General features: G+C 33.0%; 1 protein-coding gene across 1 annotated transcript; it reads right to left on the reverse strand.

Moving 5' to 3' along the window:
• Positions 1-5,067: 5,067 nt before the first annotated feature.
• Positions 5,068-13,379, reverse strand: LOC117682728 (metalloproteinase inhibitor 3-like). The gene is made up of 5 exons (XM_066082672.1): positions 13,146-13,379; positions 12,913-12,998; positions 12,514-12,613; positions 5,827-5,951; positions 5,068-5,260 (listed from the first exon to the last, which is right to left on the reverse strand). Exons 1-5 carry the CDS (start codon positions 13,258-13,260, stop codon positions 5,117-5,119), a joined length of 570 nt encoding a protein of 189 aa, XP_065938744.1. The 5' UTR covers positions 13,261-13,379; the 3' UTR covers positions 5,068-5,116.
• Between the last annotated feature and the right edge of the window lie 4,100 nt (positions 13,380-17,479).

Genomic DNA, 17,479 nt, shown 5'->3' on the forward strand with positions numbered 1-17,479 from the left:
CACTATTCGCATGTCCAACCTTTGTATCCCTTGATCTAGAGACAAAAGGCATTGGGTAGATATCCGAAATGGACAGTAACGCTCCCTAATTTTTAAAAAAAAGTTAGAAAAAGCTAATAATATATCTGTTTTTAAATACTGTGTTCTTTGAGGCCTTTTTCAAATTTGAAGCATTACAAATGACGATAACAAACCGTGAACCATCTAAAAAATCCATTAAACGAAGCACAAATTCAAAGCAGAGCAACACGAACCTCCAAATACATAGAGGGAGGATCAGGTGCGTAGGAGGAGCGAGCATCCTCTGCTGACCGGTCACATCCGCCGTGGGCTCTTTGTCGTAATCGGGAATAATATCGGAAAAGTCCATAGACAAATAGGTGATTAATTATGGTCTAACAATTAGTATGAAAAACGTCAGTCAGCATGCGACCCAGTGGAAAATTGTATTTGCTGACAAGGTCATTGTATCGACCATAGAACTTACGAAAAGATGACTTCAAGCGAGACTTTTGACAGTCCTGTTTTATCAACTTGTTTGTCAGTAGCTTTCTTCATCTTAGAAACTGTTCATACAAAGAGCATGCCCTTGCGTATTGAATCAACTGAGAGACAAAAACACCATATGCAATTGATGAAGGTACGTGTATATTGCTACATAAGTAAGGAATGTTGACTATAAAAAAATTGAAGTCATCGCATTCATCATGAAGTTTTGTTGTTAGGTAACCATTACTGTCCATGTCCAGTAAAATATCCATATATGAAACAGATGACGCAGACTCTGTGGTATCTTTTATTTCAAGTTCACTGGAATATATCGAGTCGACGTAAGTATGAAAATAACAATTGTTAATTGATGATACGTCGTCGATATACCTGAATGTTGGTCACAGCGAGTTTTTTTTTCACGTACAAGTTTTTTTGTAATAAATTCTGCCTTATCAGAATACAAAAATAGATCTGCTAATAATGGGTCCCAATTGGTACCCATGGAAATTCCAACAGATTGTTGGAAGACTTTATTTCCAAAAACTACATAGATGTTGTCTATCAGAAACTCAAGCATCTTTTTAATGTCAACTTCATAGTACTTGTGTGTGAAATCAGAATGGTTTTTAATAAAATATTTTTTTAGATTTCCAATGACAAGGTAAGAAAAAATTACATGCTTATTGTTAAACCATAATTAATCACCTAATTGTCTACGGACTTTTTTGATTTTATTTACCCCGATCACGACAAAGAGCACACGGCGGGTGTGATCGGTCAGCAGAGGATGCTCACATTAGTTCAGTTTATTCCTCAGTAGGAGCGGGACACGTCAGATCTCTGGCATATTCTCACACAAACGGTCTTAGACATTTATTGAGATATCTTTGTCTCTCGGAGCAAAACCCTTCTGTATACAAATTAATGTATTTAATTTAAAGTTCACAATTAACATACCTTTTTTACAAGCAAAATGAAACTATTTCAAACCTTGTGATAGAGCAAGTGGAAGTGTATTGCTGGAAAATCAGCGCCGGGGTTTGCAGCATAATGTGAGTATCCTTTCATCATCTGCAGAAATCTCCTCAAAGAATACGACTCTGATATATATATATAGCACTAAACCGAAAGTAGTGGTAGTTTCTGATGCTTTTTATGAGACTAAACTCATCGGCAAAAAAGGATTTCCAGTCCTGCCAATGAAATATTTCGACAATGATGACGGCTTCGTTACCTTTGGATGACTTTTCTACCATTCTAGATAAATCAGAGAACGAATCATATCTGAGGTATTTAAACTGACTGACCATTTGGCCTGGTCCTCAATCAGTTTTCCAACATTCTTGCCATATTATGAGGTTCTCCTAATCCATGACTTCAAAAAGTTTTCGTTCTTTTTTTGAGACCTGCTTGATTGGCTTTTGGTCATTTTAGTATGCAGCGGCAAGGCTAGTGACGTCATCGACCTGAGTTTTTGTAGACTTACGAGCCCTTTACTTGTAAGACATCAGCACTTCATTCCCCTCTTTGATAATTTGAACTGATTGGGGCTGCTGTGCCAAACAAGCTGAACCTTTCACTAAATCCTCCTTTCTTTGTAATCCAAAATATTTTCAAGAAGTAAATTTGGCATTGGGTGTTATGTCTCTATTGCCAAATTCTAGGGAATATTGAAGCGTAGGGACAGACTTTCTTGCGATATGCAATGACACCCTTGGAAAGATCTGGTAAACATCCTCATGGAGTGGTCAACCCTTATTTGTCCGGTGAATGAACCGACCAAAACATTCTATCATTATTTTTTTAAATGAATTAATTTATATTGCAACATTTATACTGACAAAAACATGAAATTTTTTTAATAAATTACATGAATTGAAAAACTTTTCTGAAGAACAAGGAGGAAAAAAGAGAGAAAGAAAGGTCGCCTGTATACAAATTAATGTATTTTATTGTAAGTTTCCTAATCAACATACAAAATGTAACTATTTTCATAACCAAAAATAAATCTCCAATCTTTGTCTAAAACAAGTGGAAGTATATTGCTGGAAAATTAAGCACCGGTGTGTTTGCAGCATAATGTGAGTGACCTTTCATCATCTGCAGAAATCTCCTTAACGAACGTGACCCCGATATATATTACACGAAACCGAAAGTAGTGCTAGTTTCTGATGCTTTGTATCACAGGGACTTGGTTGTTGGATAGTGAAGTTCTTAAGTATTTGTTCCCGAAGAAAAAATTGATGAAGATTGGTAATCTTAGATGCATTTCTGTGTATTGCATGAAATAAATACACTGAAACCCCCCGTTTCAGTCATGTTATAAAAATGTATTCAATGTACTTTAAAAAAAGTAAAGGGACGACACTCGCCATCTTGGATTTATAGGGGGTTTCTTCGGGAACAAATAATAAGGAAATTCAATATCCAACAACCAAGCCCCTGTGCTTTGTTTGAGACAAAACTCATCGGCAAGAAAAGATTTCTAGTCCCGCTAGTGAAATATTTCGTCAACGATGACGGCTTTGTTACCTTTGGATGACTTCTCTACCATTACCGTTAATTCAGAGACAGAATCATTATTTGAAGAGTGTAATCTGACTGACCCTTTTTGTTGGAGGCAATGGCAATTCTCTTTCCTTTTGTAGATGGTCCTTCTACCATTTTACCTGTCAGTTTCACACCATATTGTCATTTCTTAAGGTCTCTTTTCATGGCTTCAAAACGTTTTCTTTCTTTTTTTGCGACCTGTTTGATTGGTTCTTGATCATTTTGGTATGCAGCAGCAAGGCTAGTGACGTCAACGACCTGATGTTTGCAGATATACAAGCACATTCCTTGTTAGACTTCAGCATTATATTCCCTTCCTTGACTTGACAAATTAGAACTGGTATGGGCTGATGTGGCAAACAAGCTAAATCTCTGACGATATCACCATCTGTCTGTAATCACAAATATTTTCAAAATGTTGAACATTTGGATGGGGTGGTATGCCTCTCTTGCCAAATCCTGGAGGATGGGAAGCGTCGGGACGCACTTTCTGGCGTTATGCACTGACACCCACATCTGTTCAACATCTTCATTGTCATGGCCAACAATTATGAGTCCGATGAATGAACTCGCCCTAGACATTCTACTATGATATATGTTTTTTTTTAAATGAATACATTTATAGCGTATAACATTTAAAATAACAAAAACATGTAAGATACATGAACTGAAAAAATTTAACTGAAGGTGAGGGAGAAAGAGAGAGAGGAAGAAAGGCCGCCTACATACAAATTAATGCAGAAATCTCCTTTAAGAACATAACCCCGATAATTACAGCACTAAACCGAAACTAGTGGTAGTTTCAGATGCTTTGTATGAGACAAAACTCATCAACAAGAAAGGATTTCCAGTCCCGCTACTGAAATATTACGTCATTGATAACGGCTTTGTTACCGATGAATGACTTCTCCACCATCCTCGCCAAATCAGAGAGAAAATCATTATCGAAGTGTGTAAATTGACTCGCCTTTTTTGCCGAAGACAATGACAATCCTCTTTGCTTGTGAAGATGGTCCTTCTACCATTTTACCTGGTCCTCAGTCAGTTTCCCACCATCTTGTCAATTCTTAAGGTCTCCTTCTAAGGCTTCAAAACGGTTTTTTCCTAATTTTGCCACACACTTGATTTGCTTTGTATCAATTTGGTATGCAGCAGCATGGCTAGTGACGGCAACGACCTGATATTTTGTAGACTGAAGAGGCCATTTCTTGTAAGGCATTACAATTTATCCCCTTCTTTGACAAATTTTAGCTGGTTGGGCTGCTGTGTCAAACAAGCTGAACCTCTGGCTAAATCCCCATCTTTCTGTAATACCAGATATTTTCAAGGTGTTGTACATTTGGCATGGGGTTGTCTGCCTCTATTGCTAAATCGTAAATGGAAATCGTAGGGACAGACTTTTTGGCGATATACAATTACACCCTTGGAAACATCTGGTTAACATCCTCATGGGTGTGGCCAACCATTATTTGTCCAGTGAATGAACTCGCCCTAGACTTTCCACTATGATATTTATTATTCAACCCGCGCTCATGGTTATCATGTTTTTGAAAGTTGTTTCACCAAAATTTATATCGCGCATGCATGATATGAATTAACTCAACTAGTTTATTTAAAATTGTATCAAATTTTAATGTCTATGCATACGCTTTAAACATTCCAGGTAATAAATTCACTCATTACATAATTATTCAATAATAAAATTCAACCTTACAAACTTACTTTTATCCTCAAAAGCGTGTTCACTATCTTACCTCAATTTAGCTATTTAGACTGATGTAATAAAAATAAAAGTATGTTTTTTTGCGAAATTGCACAATTATCACTTTTTGGTAAATTCCTTTAATATTATAATTTACAAACACCATCTCACACGTGTTGAAAAACCAAAGATGTAAGCTGTAACTCTGGTGCAGGCAATTCTTGGTTTTTTTACCAAAATGTTTCCATGTGCATTTTTATATTACTAATATTAATAATCTGTACTGTTTAGGTGATCGTGAAAGTTAATAAGCAATCTAAAAATAAATTTATGTATTTTTAATAGTTTCTTTGTGATCCCAAATAACGACTATTAACAAGTATTGGAGGTCCATTCACAAGTTTTTGAATATGGAGACTGCTTACACACAGCCTTTTGGTGATAACAAAATTGTTTATCGTATGGAGCAAAACAACCTTCTCCTTGGTTACAGTCATTTTGTGGACACTCTTTTATCTAAAACAAAACAATATAACTAAATCATAATATATATGCATACATATTTGATATTCTATTCTATGCATGCATACATGTATTAATTATTCCTAACAGCAACAGCCATGCATATTTTTTGTAAAATGTTAAACTATGTCCATCTAGTTTTTAGCGATAAAAATCATCAAAAATGTACATGAAAGATGGAGGATGAATATGTATTTTGTTATCATATCCATCGAGTTTTCAGATAAAAATCAACAAAAAAATTTAATTAAAGATGGAAGATAAATACGTTTCTTGTTGTCATAGTATCATCAGGGGTTTCCTGTATATAAGAATGTAATTTCTTTGGACTGAATGTGATATATCACTTTGCCTCTTATGAATTGATCAAAATTAAACAAGTGTAAGCATTACTTTTTAAACTACGTTGTGCTGCCTTCTGTATTATTTATCCCTCTACTAGTTGCATTGATAAAAGACTAATATTTATTGATAATTCTCATCCCCGCCCATCTGAACAACTAGCAAGATTTCAATGTTGTTGCAATGTTTTATTAGGTACATATATAAATCATACGTACCTTGCAATTGCAATTCTTTTTGTAGACACCATGTCTAAGGGCATTGGATTGGAAAGTCGTTAAATCAGATGTTTTGACATTCCAAGAACAGCTGCTAGCCGTGAAATTATCATCTCTTATAGCACCTTTTAACAAAAACCCAATGTTAATAATTTTTTACCACTGCAAATATGAAAATAAGATTTTTATCGGTTTCAATAATAAAGCCCCGGTCTCGCTGTCACGATTTTAAGTTAGGATAGTGTACGAATTCAATAAACGCAATTTCGGGGTTCATCGTAGAAATAGTCGATGGCTTTCTTCCTTCTTACCAAATCGCCAACCGCAGCGATTGTTTTGAACATGTTTTTTAAATCAATTTCATTGAATTACATTTATAGTAATACATTACTGCCCAGCATACACCGTACATTCGTTTTTTCGGGCTCCTGTAAAGTGCGTAACGAAATCAAACCAAACCAATCGAAACGAAACGGTTATATCAATTTTGACTTTTGAAATAAATTCATTAAAATAAATTTTTAAGCCGATTATCCGAAATTTTGAAAAAATTACATAAATAATAATTATGTTAATAACTGATGTACATTCCTATACCTTTTAATGTTTCTAATTTGTTTCATTAAATGATATTCAGATGTTGAGAGAGAGAGAGAGGAGAGAGAGATGCCTTAAAACTTATCAGCGACATAACATAGCAAAGTATACACGCAAGTGTGGGAAAAAGAGAAAAAGAAAGAGAGTTAGAGATATGATGATACTGAAGGAGACATGCGAACAACAATTTGATTTAAAATATTGTAACAAGTGAAAAGCTGTCAATGTAACAGCAAACCGGGTATTCTTTTATGTGAACTGTATCCATAATCCATGTCAACCCGTATCCAGTCAAATGGATAAGGTGAAAGGGTACCCTATATACAATTTTTTGCCAAAAAATGACTAAGTTCAAAAGCTGGCATTATTTAAAAATAAATTATCAGAAATCAAAATCCGAGCAATATGCACACTTCTGATATATGTACAATTGATCGACAAAAGAACAAAGAACAAGGAGCAGTAAGCATATATTATTTGCCCAATATTTTTTAAAATTTTCAAACAAGCTCAATCATTGACATGATTTGATTTTTTTGTTGATGGGATGTTTATTTTTCAATATATAGTCGCAAAATTGTCACCGATGTTTTTTTTGGTAGAGTTATCCCTCTTTTGATCTGAGTAATTTTCCGGATATCGCGTATTTCCTATGAAATGGTCACATTCCCAACAAGAATTAGATATGGCCGCATGCAAACAACACGGTAAAATTTTAACAAATTTATTCAAAATAACGAAAGAATGTTATTCTCAAAATATTTTGTTGTTGTTTGCATGCGGCCACTGTTTAAAAAATAAATTATGTTGTTTTACGATGTGCGAATTTTTCGGTTCAGGTTTTGGTTTTTATACACAGCAGACGTAAACAAAAGTGAAAGTCGGACGACAGCAATAAATATGAAGGCAAAATCATTTCATTAACTGGTAAGAATGTGTGAAAATAGTATAAGACTTAAAGATACAGCTATGCATTATGAATTTAAATGGGGTATTGCAATTGATCTGCATTCTTAACCATGTTTACGAGATCGACAGCTGACCGAACTTGCATGATTGACAGTAATCGCTAACTACACCATGTGGAATACATTAGGCTATAATCTTATTTCTAGTAAGTAGTTTGAAAATGTAATAAAAATTTAAAGGAAAGAGATATCGATATCGTTCATAAAACCGCTTCCAATGAAAACTAAGATAAGTAAGAACACGGCTACATTTTAAATTGCTTTTGATAAACTGTTGGTTGAATGTCAGCTTTACCTGATTGAGTATTAAATAGCATTACGACAATAGGTTGACATTACACAACACATGGAATATACATTTAACAATCAAAAAATCATGTTTTCAATCTATTTATCAAATTGCCCTCTTATACCAGGGCTATGTTAATTTGTGTTTTGAGTAAATGATACCCTAGCACACAACTGCTATTTGTGTATTTTATAAGAAATCTGTTATTTTTTATGTTTTAAAATAGATCTACATTTTATACTTTATTGCATTTAAAGTATTTAGATAATCGCTTTAATAAAAATTGGGTAATGTACATGTATGTAATGGTTATTTATATAGAATACATGTATGTTCTAAAAACCCATGGTAATATTATTTTTATACAATTAATATCCTGTAACATGTTTTTTGAAATTATTTCTTTCATTCTTACTGTAATTGGTAAACATTTTCTTTACATACATGTAAATGTAACAAAATCAATATCCAGTTACCTATTTAGTATATACTTTCTCTACTATTGCCCTAGCTTTTCGGCCTCTAGAGGAATCCGAAACACACCCACAAATGATTAAAATAAATAAACGTACATGTATATATTGTTTACCCTATCGTATCGTATATAATGATTGTCATTTCACATCATTACTAAGTAACACATTTATAATTGAACATGTATAAAAATATGAAATGAACATGATATTTTTAAAAATTGATTTTTTTTTTCAATTCAGTATTTAGAATCTTTGACAAATGGAGAGCTTCAAGAGAGCTATGGGAAGTCTGAAAACATGCATTCAAGGGTGACATAGATCCCATGAAGTAATGCTGCAGAATTAAACCTCAGTGATCTGATTGTTGCTGTTTTTCTTACTAAAGCTTGCAAAGGAATAAACAGTGCCAAGCACAAGAATTATGAAAGTGATTGATATCATTTGACATGGTAAATTTTGACAATCTTGATGATCTGCCGATATGGATAGTCACTACATTTTAGGAACACAATATCTTATATGGATTGAACATTTTTTCTGGAGCCATTACTTAATTAATGAATGTGTGGTACAACCAATGTCGCACTTGTGTGAAAGTTGATGGGGTCAGTTCTTTGATACCTTGATTACTATAGACACACACTCTCTATGGAAGAGCTACTCATGACTGTGTTTTCAGCAATTATGGGTAGTTCAAAAAGTTAACAAAGTGAAACATAAAAGTGACAGCGATTTTTAGTCAATGAAATTCATTGTTCATTATTAGCTCACCTGAGCTGAAAGCTTAAGTGAGCTCAGCTATTCTGATCACTCTTTGTTTGGCGTCGGTCTGTCTGCTTTTACATTTTCGACTTCTTTTCCCGAACCACTGGGCCAATATCAACCTAACTTTGCACAAATCGTCCTTATTTAGGTGAAGGGATTTAAGTTTATTAAAATAAAATGAAATTTGTTGGTACATGTTTCTTTAAAAAATCCTCTTCTCAAAAACCATTTGGCCAGAAAAGGTGATACTTGTGTGAAAGCATCCTCAGGTAGTGTAGATTCAAGTTTCTTCAAATCATGGTCCCCAGAGGTAGGGTAGGGTGGGGCCACAACTTTTTGTGCAAGATCTACTGTACTTACTTGTCAACATATTTTGAATTTGATATTGTACACTTAGTGCTTATTTGATAAGCTTTTGTCGCTCAGGTGAGGGATGTGGCCTCTGGGTCTCTTGTTTAATGATTTAGAAATCTGTGATATTTTCATTAGAACTATCATACTATTTCACCCAACTGTATAAACTTTATAGATAAAAAGTTGTGTTAGATTATGAAATATTTAATCAATTATCTGATGTGTAATTTACTTATGCATGCACTATAAAATTATAACAAGGAGAACATATGAAAAAATTTAAGATTTTTTGTGATGAACAGTTTTGTGAGTCAGTGGTGGTTATGTTTGTTAATTATGTAATGTGTGAATGTTAGAATTCACCTTCACTGAAATGAAATATCAATTGTTTATTAATAAAAAACCCATTTTATTATAAATTGAGTTTTAGTCACGTTAAGAAAAGAGGTTAACGTTGTGATTACATGTAATATGTGGTAATGAATGATGAACTATGTCATGATAAATTATTAAACAAATATTGTCCCATTAAATCCCCCAAATTCTTAATCTACATTGTCTCACTCCACCCAGCTGAACTTGGGCACTGGCATATGCTGGGGTGGACTGTTGTTCCATTCAGGGAATGTTTATGACTCCCATCCATTTAGCACCATGCGCAGATACTGGGGATAAGCACCGGCTCTTTAGCCTTCATGGCTTGAACAAGGATTTAACTAACAACCCATCCATCCCCACTCCACCCCATCGAACCCCCAAAACTGCTTGTTAATTTTGTTAATTAAGTTTTTATTTTTTTTTTCATGTTAATTATATGGTTGATTTTTTAAAAATATAACAGGATTTCTTTTTCTTTACCGAGCAATAAGTGTTAAAAACAAATAATCACTGAAATTCATGAGTTTTTGTGCATACATTGATATTTGAATTTAATTTTTTAATGCAAATTCAGATTTTGGTCTTTTAATTTCTATCTGCAGTTTTTCTTTGACTTCATTGGGTTGTATTCTAAACTCATTTTAATACCATATAAAAGAAGCATACATATGCATATAGTACATAAATATTCTATTAAAAAGGCACTGTTATATAACATTTCCTTAAATCTGTTGTTTTATATAAAAAACCCTTTTTATCTCAAAATTGAAGTTTTGGTCACTTTTTGGGTAAAGATTATGTTTTCCTATGACTTGTTTTGTTTTATAGTAGTAGGAATCACCAGATATTATCTGAGACAAGATATTTAAAAAATCCAGAAATTAGTGATTTTTTGGCTTTTTTCCTATTTTTGCCCTAAAAATGACAAAAATGTAATTTTTCATTAAAAATATGGCTGAAATAGGGTTAACAGATCATAATTTACTAAAAAATAACCATGAAATGTTTTCAATGCATTGGGCAAATTTTAGGTCTTAATGCCCCTTGTTCTTTCTATCTTGATAACTGTAGGAGGACTTTTCCGTACAATGAGGGTACCCTATATGCAATATTTTGCCCAAAAATGACTAAGTTCAAAAGCATGTATTTTTTTCATAAATTATCAGAAAACAAAATCCTAGCAATATGCACACCTCTGATATATGTCCTATCTTGAAAACTGTAGGAGGAGTTATCCGTACACTGAGGGTACCCTTTTGGCAGCCGCCCGCCCACCCGCCCGCCATTTTCACCATTTTAATAACCGGATTTTTCCGTTGGAAAACCCGGTTAAAAATAAAACGATCGAATACAATGTGATTTAAAGCATACTGGTTGGTTATCAGTTTCTAATATGTTATAATAATTTTTTTAATATGTATAGCATGAATTTGGACGTCGTAATTTGACAAAATTAACTTGCATTATAAAGAGTTTTTACCTGTGTATTACATTAAACCAAACATAATCCCCTCTTTGTCTCATTTTCACACGCACGCACATTGTATTTCATTCATTTTTACACTATTTTATATCAATATAAAAAAACGTGTGGTTGGAATGTCTCCGTAAATACTGTAAATGTACTCTATTTAGGGTGTACGATATTTGGCTGAATAGAATAATTATTCAACAAGTTAGCATTGATTTGATTTAGCGCATTTCTGAATTTACCTTTTTATCTACTTGTGTATTTTACATTTGGCCATGTACTTAATTAGTACTAAATGTACTTAAACGCCGTTTTCCGCCCAAAAACGCAAAATAGAATACCCAGCCAAAGGACTAAAGAGAGTCTTTTAATACGTTTATAGTATAATCATCCTCCCTCTCTCTTTCTCTCTCTCCAAACGAGTGCGTACAAAAAGATTTCGATATTATAATGAAAATCAGTTTTTTATTTATTTATTTTTTTTAACAAATTCTGGGAAATCGGCTTAAGAATTTACAACGGCAACCTGACACCTATAGGTTGTTATACACTGTACATGTATTTATGGTTAAAAATTTTATTTTAAACATTTTTTTATGTTGTCATAATTGGTTTTTAGTTTTGTTTAATTCCGTTTCGTTTCGATTTTTGGTTTGGTTTCGTTTTGATAGCTTTTGTTTCGTTTCGTTCGGTTTAGTTTCATTTCGTTTCGCACTTTACAGGCGCCCCGTTTTTTCGACTGATGAAAATTTTGCAAAAATAAATAAAATCTGTAAAATTTCTAGTTAGTCTATGTCATTCACAGGATGACACTCTACCATTCAGTCAACTGTTTGTTAATTAAAAGCTCCGAAACAGAACTGAATTGCAGAGCTTTGTCATGGAGTTACCTTTTAGTTACCTTTCAGTCATATTTTAGTTGACTGAAGGGCAGAGATTTATCTTATGGTGTTTCTCGCAGGACAAGAATATATATATGCATATTGCATTGCATCAGAATGTTTATATCAACATGTCTAAAATAGAGAAAGATAAATCCTTGTCAAAATAATCAAGCCAATCAGTATTATATGCTTGCAATCTCTATGCTAATGTCGTAATATTTCTGATGTCAATGCTTTTTACATAAATAATGAATGATGTCAAATGTATCAATTTAATGACAGGTAAACTGAATAAACCATGAAATTAAATTACCAAATTTGCACCAAGTATAAAAACAAAACCAAAAACTTTTATGATTAATCAGAAAACGAGTTAATTATACCTAGTTAGATCATAATTCAGTTATCCAATGGCTATATGAAAGAAAAATCTTCTTTCGTAAGAAATAATGCATGGAAAAAATAGTCAGGGGTCATATATGCTAAAAAATAAATGTTTTACTACCTGTGATAACATATGTACTTCTTGTGTCCAAAGATACTCTGCAAGTTTCTGGTGAATATATCCAAACCTCGGAAAATTCAAATGGCTTTGCATACCCACTCTATGATAAAAAAAAAATTGAAAAGAGGTCTTAGCATTATACCAATCTAAATGAAATCTTTTCATTCTGGTAATCGCAAATTTGAATCAAAATTTTTCTTCTAGTATTTTGCATTGTGAATGTTAATTCTTTTATAATCCATTATAGAAGGCCAATTTTAAGTTTAATTAACTCTATGTACCACTTCTTTGTTTCTTGCATTAAGTAAAGTGTTTACAAACTTGTTATGGAATAGATTTTGCCAATAACGGTTGGCTATCATAATCTTATATGAAATAAATGCTGGTTAATGTACTTACCTTGTAGTTTTTCAGTACTTTAACTCTGTATCTCCTCCTTCCGAATTGACCGATTACGTCCTCCTTTAGAATATCTGCCTTAATCGCTGTTTAGACAGAAATGTTTTAAAGATCTATTGACGTACTGGTTGATTAGAATTATGATTATTTAATCAATATTTCTCTCAATCCAAATGATTACAACGATAAAAATTGTTCAACACAAGTAACAATTAAATAAGAGTTTGCTTTACCATAATCTGCTTCGCAGAAGTTGGTCTGGGGGTGCCGTGTGAAGCATCTGCAGGCTTTAGAAATGGCACATAGCGATATCATACCACAGAAACACAACAAAATATACTTTAACATGTTCCGTTCTTGTAGCACGCGCAGTGTTATTGACTTATTTAATGGCGTTAAAATCCCATTTATGTAAATGCGAAATACAGGTGAAAGACGGATTTATCTGATTTGCATGTATCTTGTAAACAACAGGGAATCTCCATTTGAACATAATAGAGGTCTGTAAGTTAAATTTTTAATAAATGAACGCCTGTCCCGAATTTGTTTTTTATTAAATCGACACATCACATGATTCTTAATTAATTCCTTAAAATTAAATATGTTTTAAAAAATATGCGTGTCGTGAAAGTTGGCATTTCTTAAACTACATATTAACCCTTATGTATTTAAGTACACATTTATTTAAACAATTTTTTTATTTTAACATTTCATGAACATTGTGAAGAAAATAGAAGCATGTATAATAACTTGTATTACTAAATTTTAGATTTAGAAAGTACAGCAACATAAGAAGAAAATTCTGACATCAATGAAGATGATTGGATCTGACCGTATTGCTCTCAAATACATCGACGAATGGCTGAGGAACCCAGGAGTAGAGCCCCCCTAAAAAACAGTTCAGAATCATTGTTAAAAAAATGATGTCTCCCATGGTTAATTATACCCCCCGCAAACAAAGTTTGGGGAGGGGGGGGGGGGGTACATGTATATAGCAATCACCTTGTCCATCTGTCCTTGTCCATCGTGTCCGGTCCATATCTATGGGGAAACATTGGAAGTTCTTACTTCACAAAAAGATTGCTTATGACCTAAGGGTGTGTCTTGACCTTGACCCAAGGTCATTTGGGCAAGGTCAAGGTCACTGGCAGAAAAAATGCAACATTCGTGTCCGGTCTATATCTTTCTTATGGAGAAATATTGGAAGTTCTTACTTCACACAAAGATTGCTTTTGACGTAAGGGTGTGTCATGACCTTTACCCAAGGTCAATTGAGGAAGTTCAAGGTCAATGTTTCGAAAATGCTAAATTTTGTCTGTGTCATTTCTTGTCTTAATGGAAATATAAGAAGCTAATAGAACTATATATTATATTAGTCAAATTTGGCCCCCATAATTCGCTATTTTTAAAATGATTCAGGTACAATAATTTGTTGTGATATTTCATAAAAGAGTTGACATAAAATATGTTTTTCATCTATTTATTTGATTTATATGCACTCACTGCCAGTATATGACGTCAGAATTTACGCTATTTTTACAATTCATTCAAAATCAGTCAAATATTGACATTTTTCTTATCTTTTTTCGAATGGGAAAGATAGAGCGACTCCTTGAACAAGAACGAACTTTTTGTCACTTATAAGTATAGGATAGATACATCTTTGGTGAAAATATTTTGTTTGTTCATGCAGTCGCTTAATGTTTTCTTAAGAAAAAACTGCTTCAAAACAAGCCGTTTTATGCTAAAAATGAGAAAATGGCGGGAAAAGGTAAACTTTATGATGTCATATATTTAAATTGTGGGCACTAAAATCACAATGAAAATTATGAAAAAACTTCAAACGTATATTTGTATATATAAAACAAAGAATTGCAGTAAAATGACAATGTTCATTTAAAGGGGCCATTTTAGGCTCAAACTATATATAGTCCTTTGACACAAAGCTTGCTCTTCTCAGGCCACATAACATTATTTTTAGATTTTCATCCCCGTCTCCCTGAAAATGGCCTGCCCCAATGAAATTTTTATTTGGAAAAAACATGTGTGGTAAAAAAAATTCGGAAAAAATCGTGCTCAGTTTACCAATCATTCAAAATGTTTGAATATTAAATGGCTGCTTGACATGTGAATTTCATTTGATTCGAGTTTGATTTGAGTCATGGTTGTTAAAGGAAGGATGCAAATGTCCTCATGCATTAACAGTTAACTTAAAATGAAATGGAATTTAAGGAAAGAAATTGGTTTGTTTACTCCTATTAGCATTAAAAGTTTAAAAAAATAGAGCAGTTGTTATTTATAGAAAATGGTCAGTGAAATAGATTCATCCAATAGTTTCTATACTATCACAAATTCACGCGTTTTGATTTTTTTCTTAGCGGGGGGGGGGGGGGGGGGGGTATCAATTCTTAGCTTGCTCACAGTACTTCAAATCAAGGAAAACTAATAAATCGTCGAAAACTGACTTGTTTGCAATGCAAGGACATTTACAAATTGTATTTCTGTAGAAAAAGGAGTGAAAGTTTTTATAAAAATTCAGACATTTCATTTCCTTTAGCATTAGATTATAACCAAATGTATTACTTCATGAAAGAAATTATCCAACTGATATAGCCTTTTGGACTAGCCAGACTGGTGTATCGATGCATCGATTTATTGGTTTATAGATATTGCAATTGTTGTTGATCACTTTACCTAAAAGTCCGTCAATATTCTTCAATATTCTCAGGTTCATCTGTTGCTACATATTAAGAAGGAGGGAGGTCATCTCTCATCCCTCCTTACCTTATTCGCTCCAGAGTGTGGGCATTTATTGCTCTCAGAATACGTATAAAAGTATTATAATAAAGTACAGTAATAAAATCTGATGTAAATGCCGAGTTCATTTACATGCATCAAATTTTCGCTATTCAGTTCTTAGATAAATTATAACATATAGCAATTTCCATTAAAACGATTGTCAACTCCCGTGTTAATTAAACCAGCGGTTGATCAAACACTTAAGGAGATAACGTACAGGTATTCAATATCATATTTTCATAAGACGATATTTGCAGTGAACTTTTGCTGTTACAACTGTAATTATGTTTGTAATGAATATTACAATTTTCACCATTTTGTATCGCATATACATGTATTGTGCGCCCATAAGGTAGCTAAAGTGTACTATATTGTCCTTCTTAAAAGCTTGATTATTTCAACAAAATTGGAGAGTATGGACATTGACAGTAATAAAAAATTATGCATAATGTCAAACTGATTTGAATCCATTTCTTGTTATCCCTTAAAAAACAAACTAACATAGACTGAAGATTAACAGAGATACAAAATGTATAGGTGGGTAGCTTTCCTTATATTTAAATACTTACCATCATATGCCAACACTTTAGATCATTTAGGACCATGAAATTAAATAGGTAATTTTAAATTATTTTATATAAAATAACTATACGATTATCTTGCAATCTAGGGACTGTCTATAGAACACACCATCTGAGAAAATTACGGATAACAACAAAGTCGGTATCAAATAAATGCGACCAAAAAATAGACACCCTCGTATTGTAAAACTATGTATATCTGAGAACAAAATTACTCTACTTTAAACAAACAAAGCCTTAGGTTTTTTTCTGTAATCCACCTCCAAAACCGGATGTAAAAATAGGCATACCGATCCCGATGATAAACACTATATCCGGTATTGATCTGAGGAAGATATTTCTTCTTATGGTATTAAACAGAAGTACAACATTTGAAAAAGAAGATGACAACTATTTTATAAGTTATTGTATCGCAAAAAAGTGTCGAGAAACAGACATATATAATGTATGAGGGGTCCTGATGATACTAGAGGAAAGTGTTGATCTTTCGGACGGGTTTGATATTTCGGACAGTCATTAAAAATCCGTATAACGTACAATTTTGTTGTCGTTTGCTCTAAATTTAAACTATATTTTAAGTTAATGTATTTACTAAATGGAAAACACTGAATTTAGTGCGCAAGCCCAGCTTCACTATGATAGGTTGTCATTTATTTAAAACGTTCACTACCTGTGTCCGATTTTAGAACACCACTTTGAAGAAGGTCTGAATTCGTATTTAAATACCTCATTTTCAGTGTAAATAAAAATTCAGTGAATGACAGATTCTTTTTTGATTTTATAAAAAAAAAATTGAAATCGTATTTCAAGTTTGTTCTGTATATTTTATATATTTTAAATTCTAAAAGCAGGATTTTTTTCAACTCACTGGCAAGGGAGGGTGGTCAAATAACAAGGAAGAGAGACACAAATCATATAAGGGGAAAATAATGTTTCTAAATAAAATTACTTTATTATTTTATTTAGAAAGAGTGGCAAAAAAGAGGAAGAACATTTATCAAAACTACAACGCACAACACATAGAAAAAGCTGTCTCTGCAGCGATGGCTTAAATGTATGTTTAGAAAAACATCCATGCAGTATTCAGTTCCAGAAGCAACCATTCATGGTCATGTTTCTGGGAAGATTGCGCCTGTGGCGGCTTAACCATGAAAGCCGCCTGCCATCCCCGTTAAAATCGAGTCCAA

The sequence above is a fragment of the Magallana gigas genome, chromosome 4, assembly GCF_963853765.1.
Source record: "Magallana gigas chromosome 4, xbMagGiga1.1, whole genome shotgun sequence".
In the NCBI taxonomy this organism is placed as follows: domain Eukaryota; kingdom Metazoa; phylum Mollusca; class Bivalvia; order Ostreida; family Ostreidae; genus Magallana; species Magallana gigas.

Coding starts and splice junctions, on each gene's coding strand:
- LOC117682728 (XM_066082672.1), bottom strand. CDS start 13,260: ATGTTAAAGTATATTTTGTTGTGTTTCTGTGGTATGATATCGCTATGT. Junction 12,614..12,912: donor AAGTACTGAAAAACTACAAG/GTAAGTACATTA, acceptor TTTTTATCATAG/AGTGGGTATGCAAAGCCATT. Junction 5,261..5,826: donor AAAAGAATTGCAATTGCAAG/GTACGTATGATT, acceptor GTTTTGTTTTAG/ATAAAAGAGTGTCCACAAAA.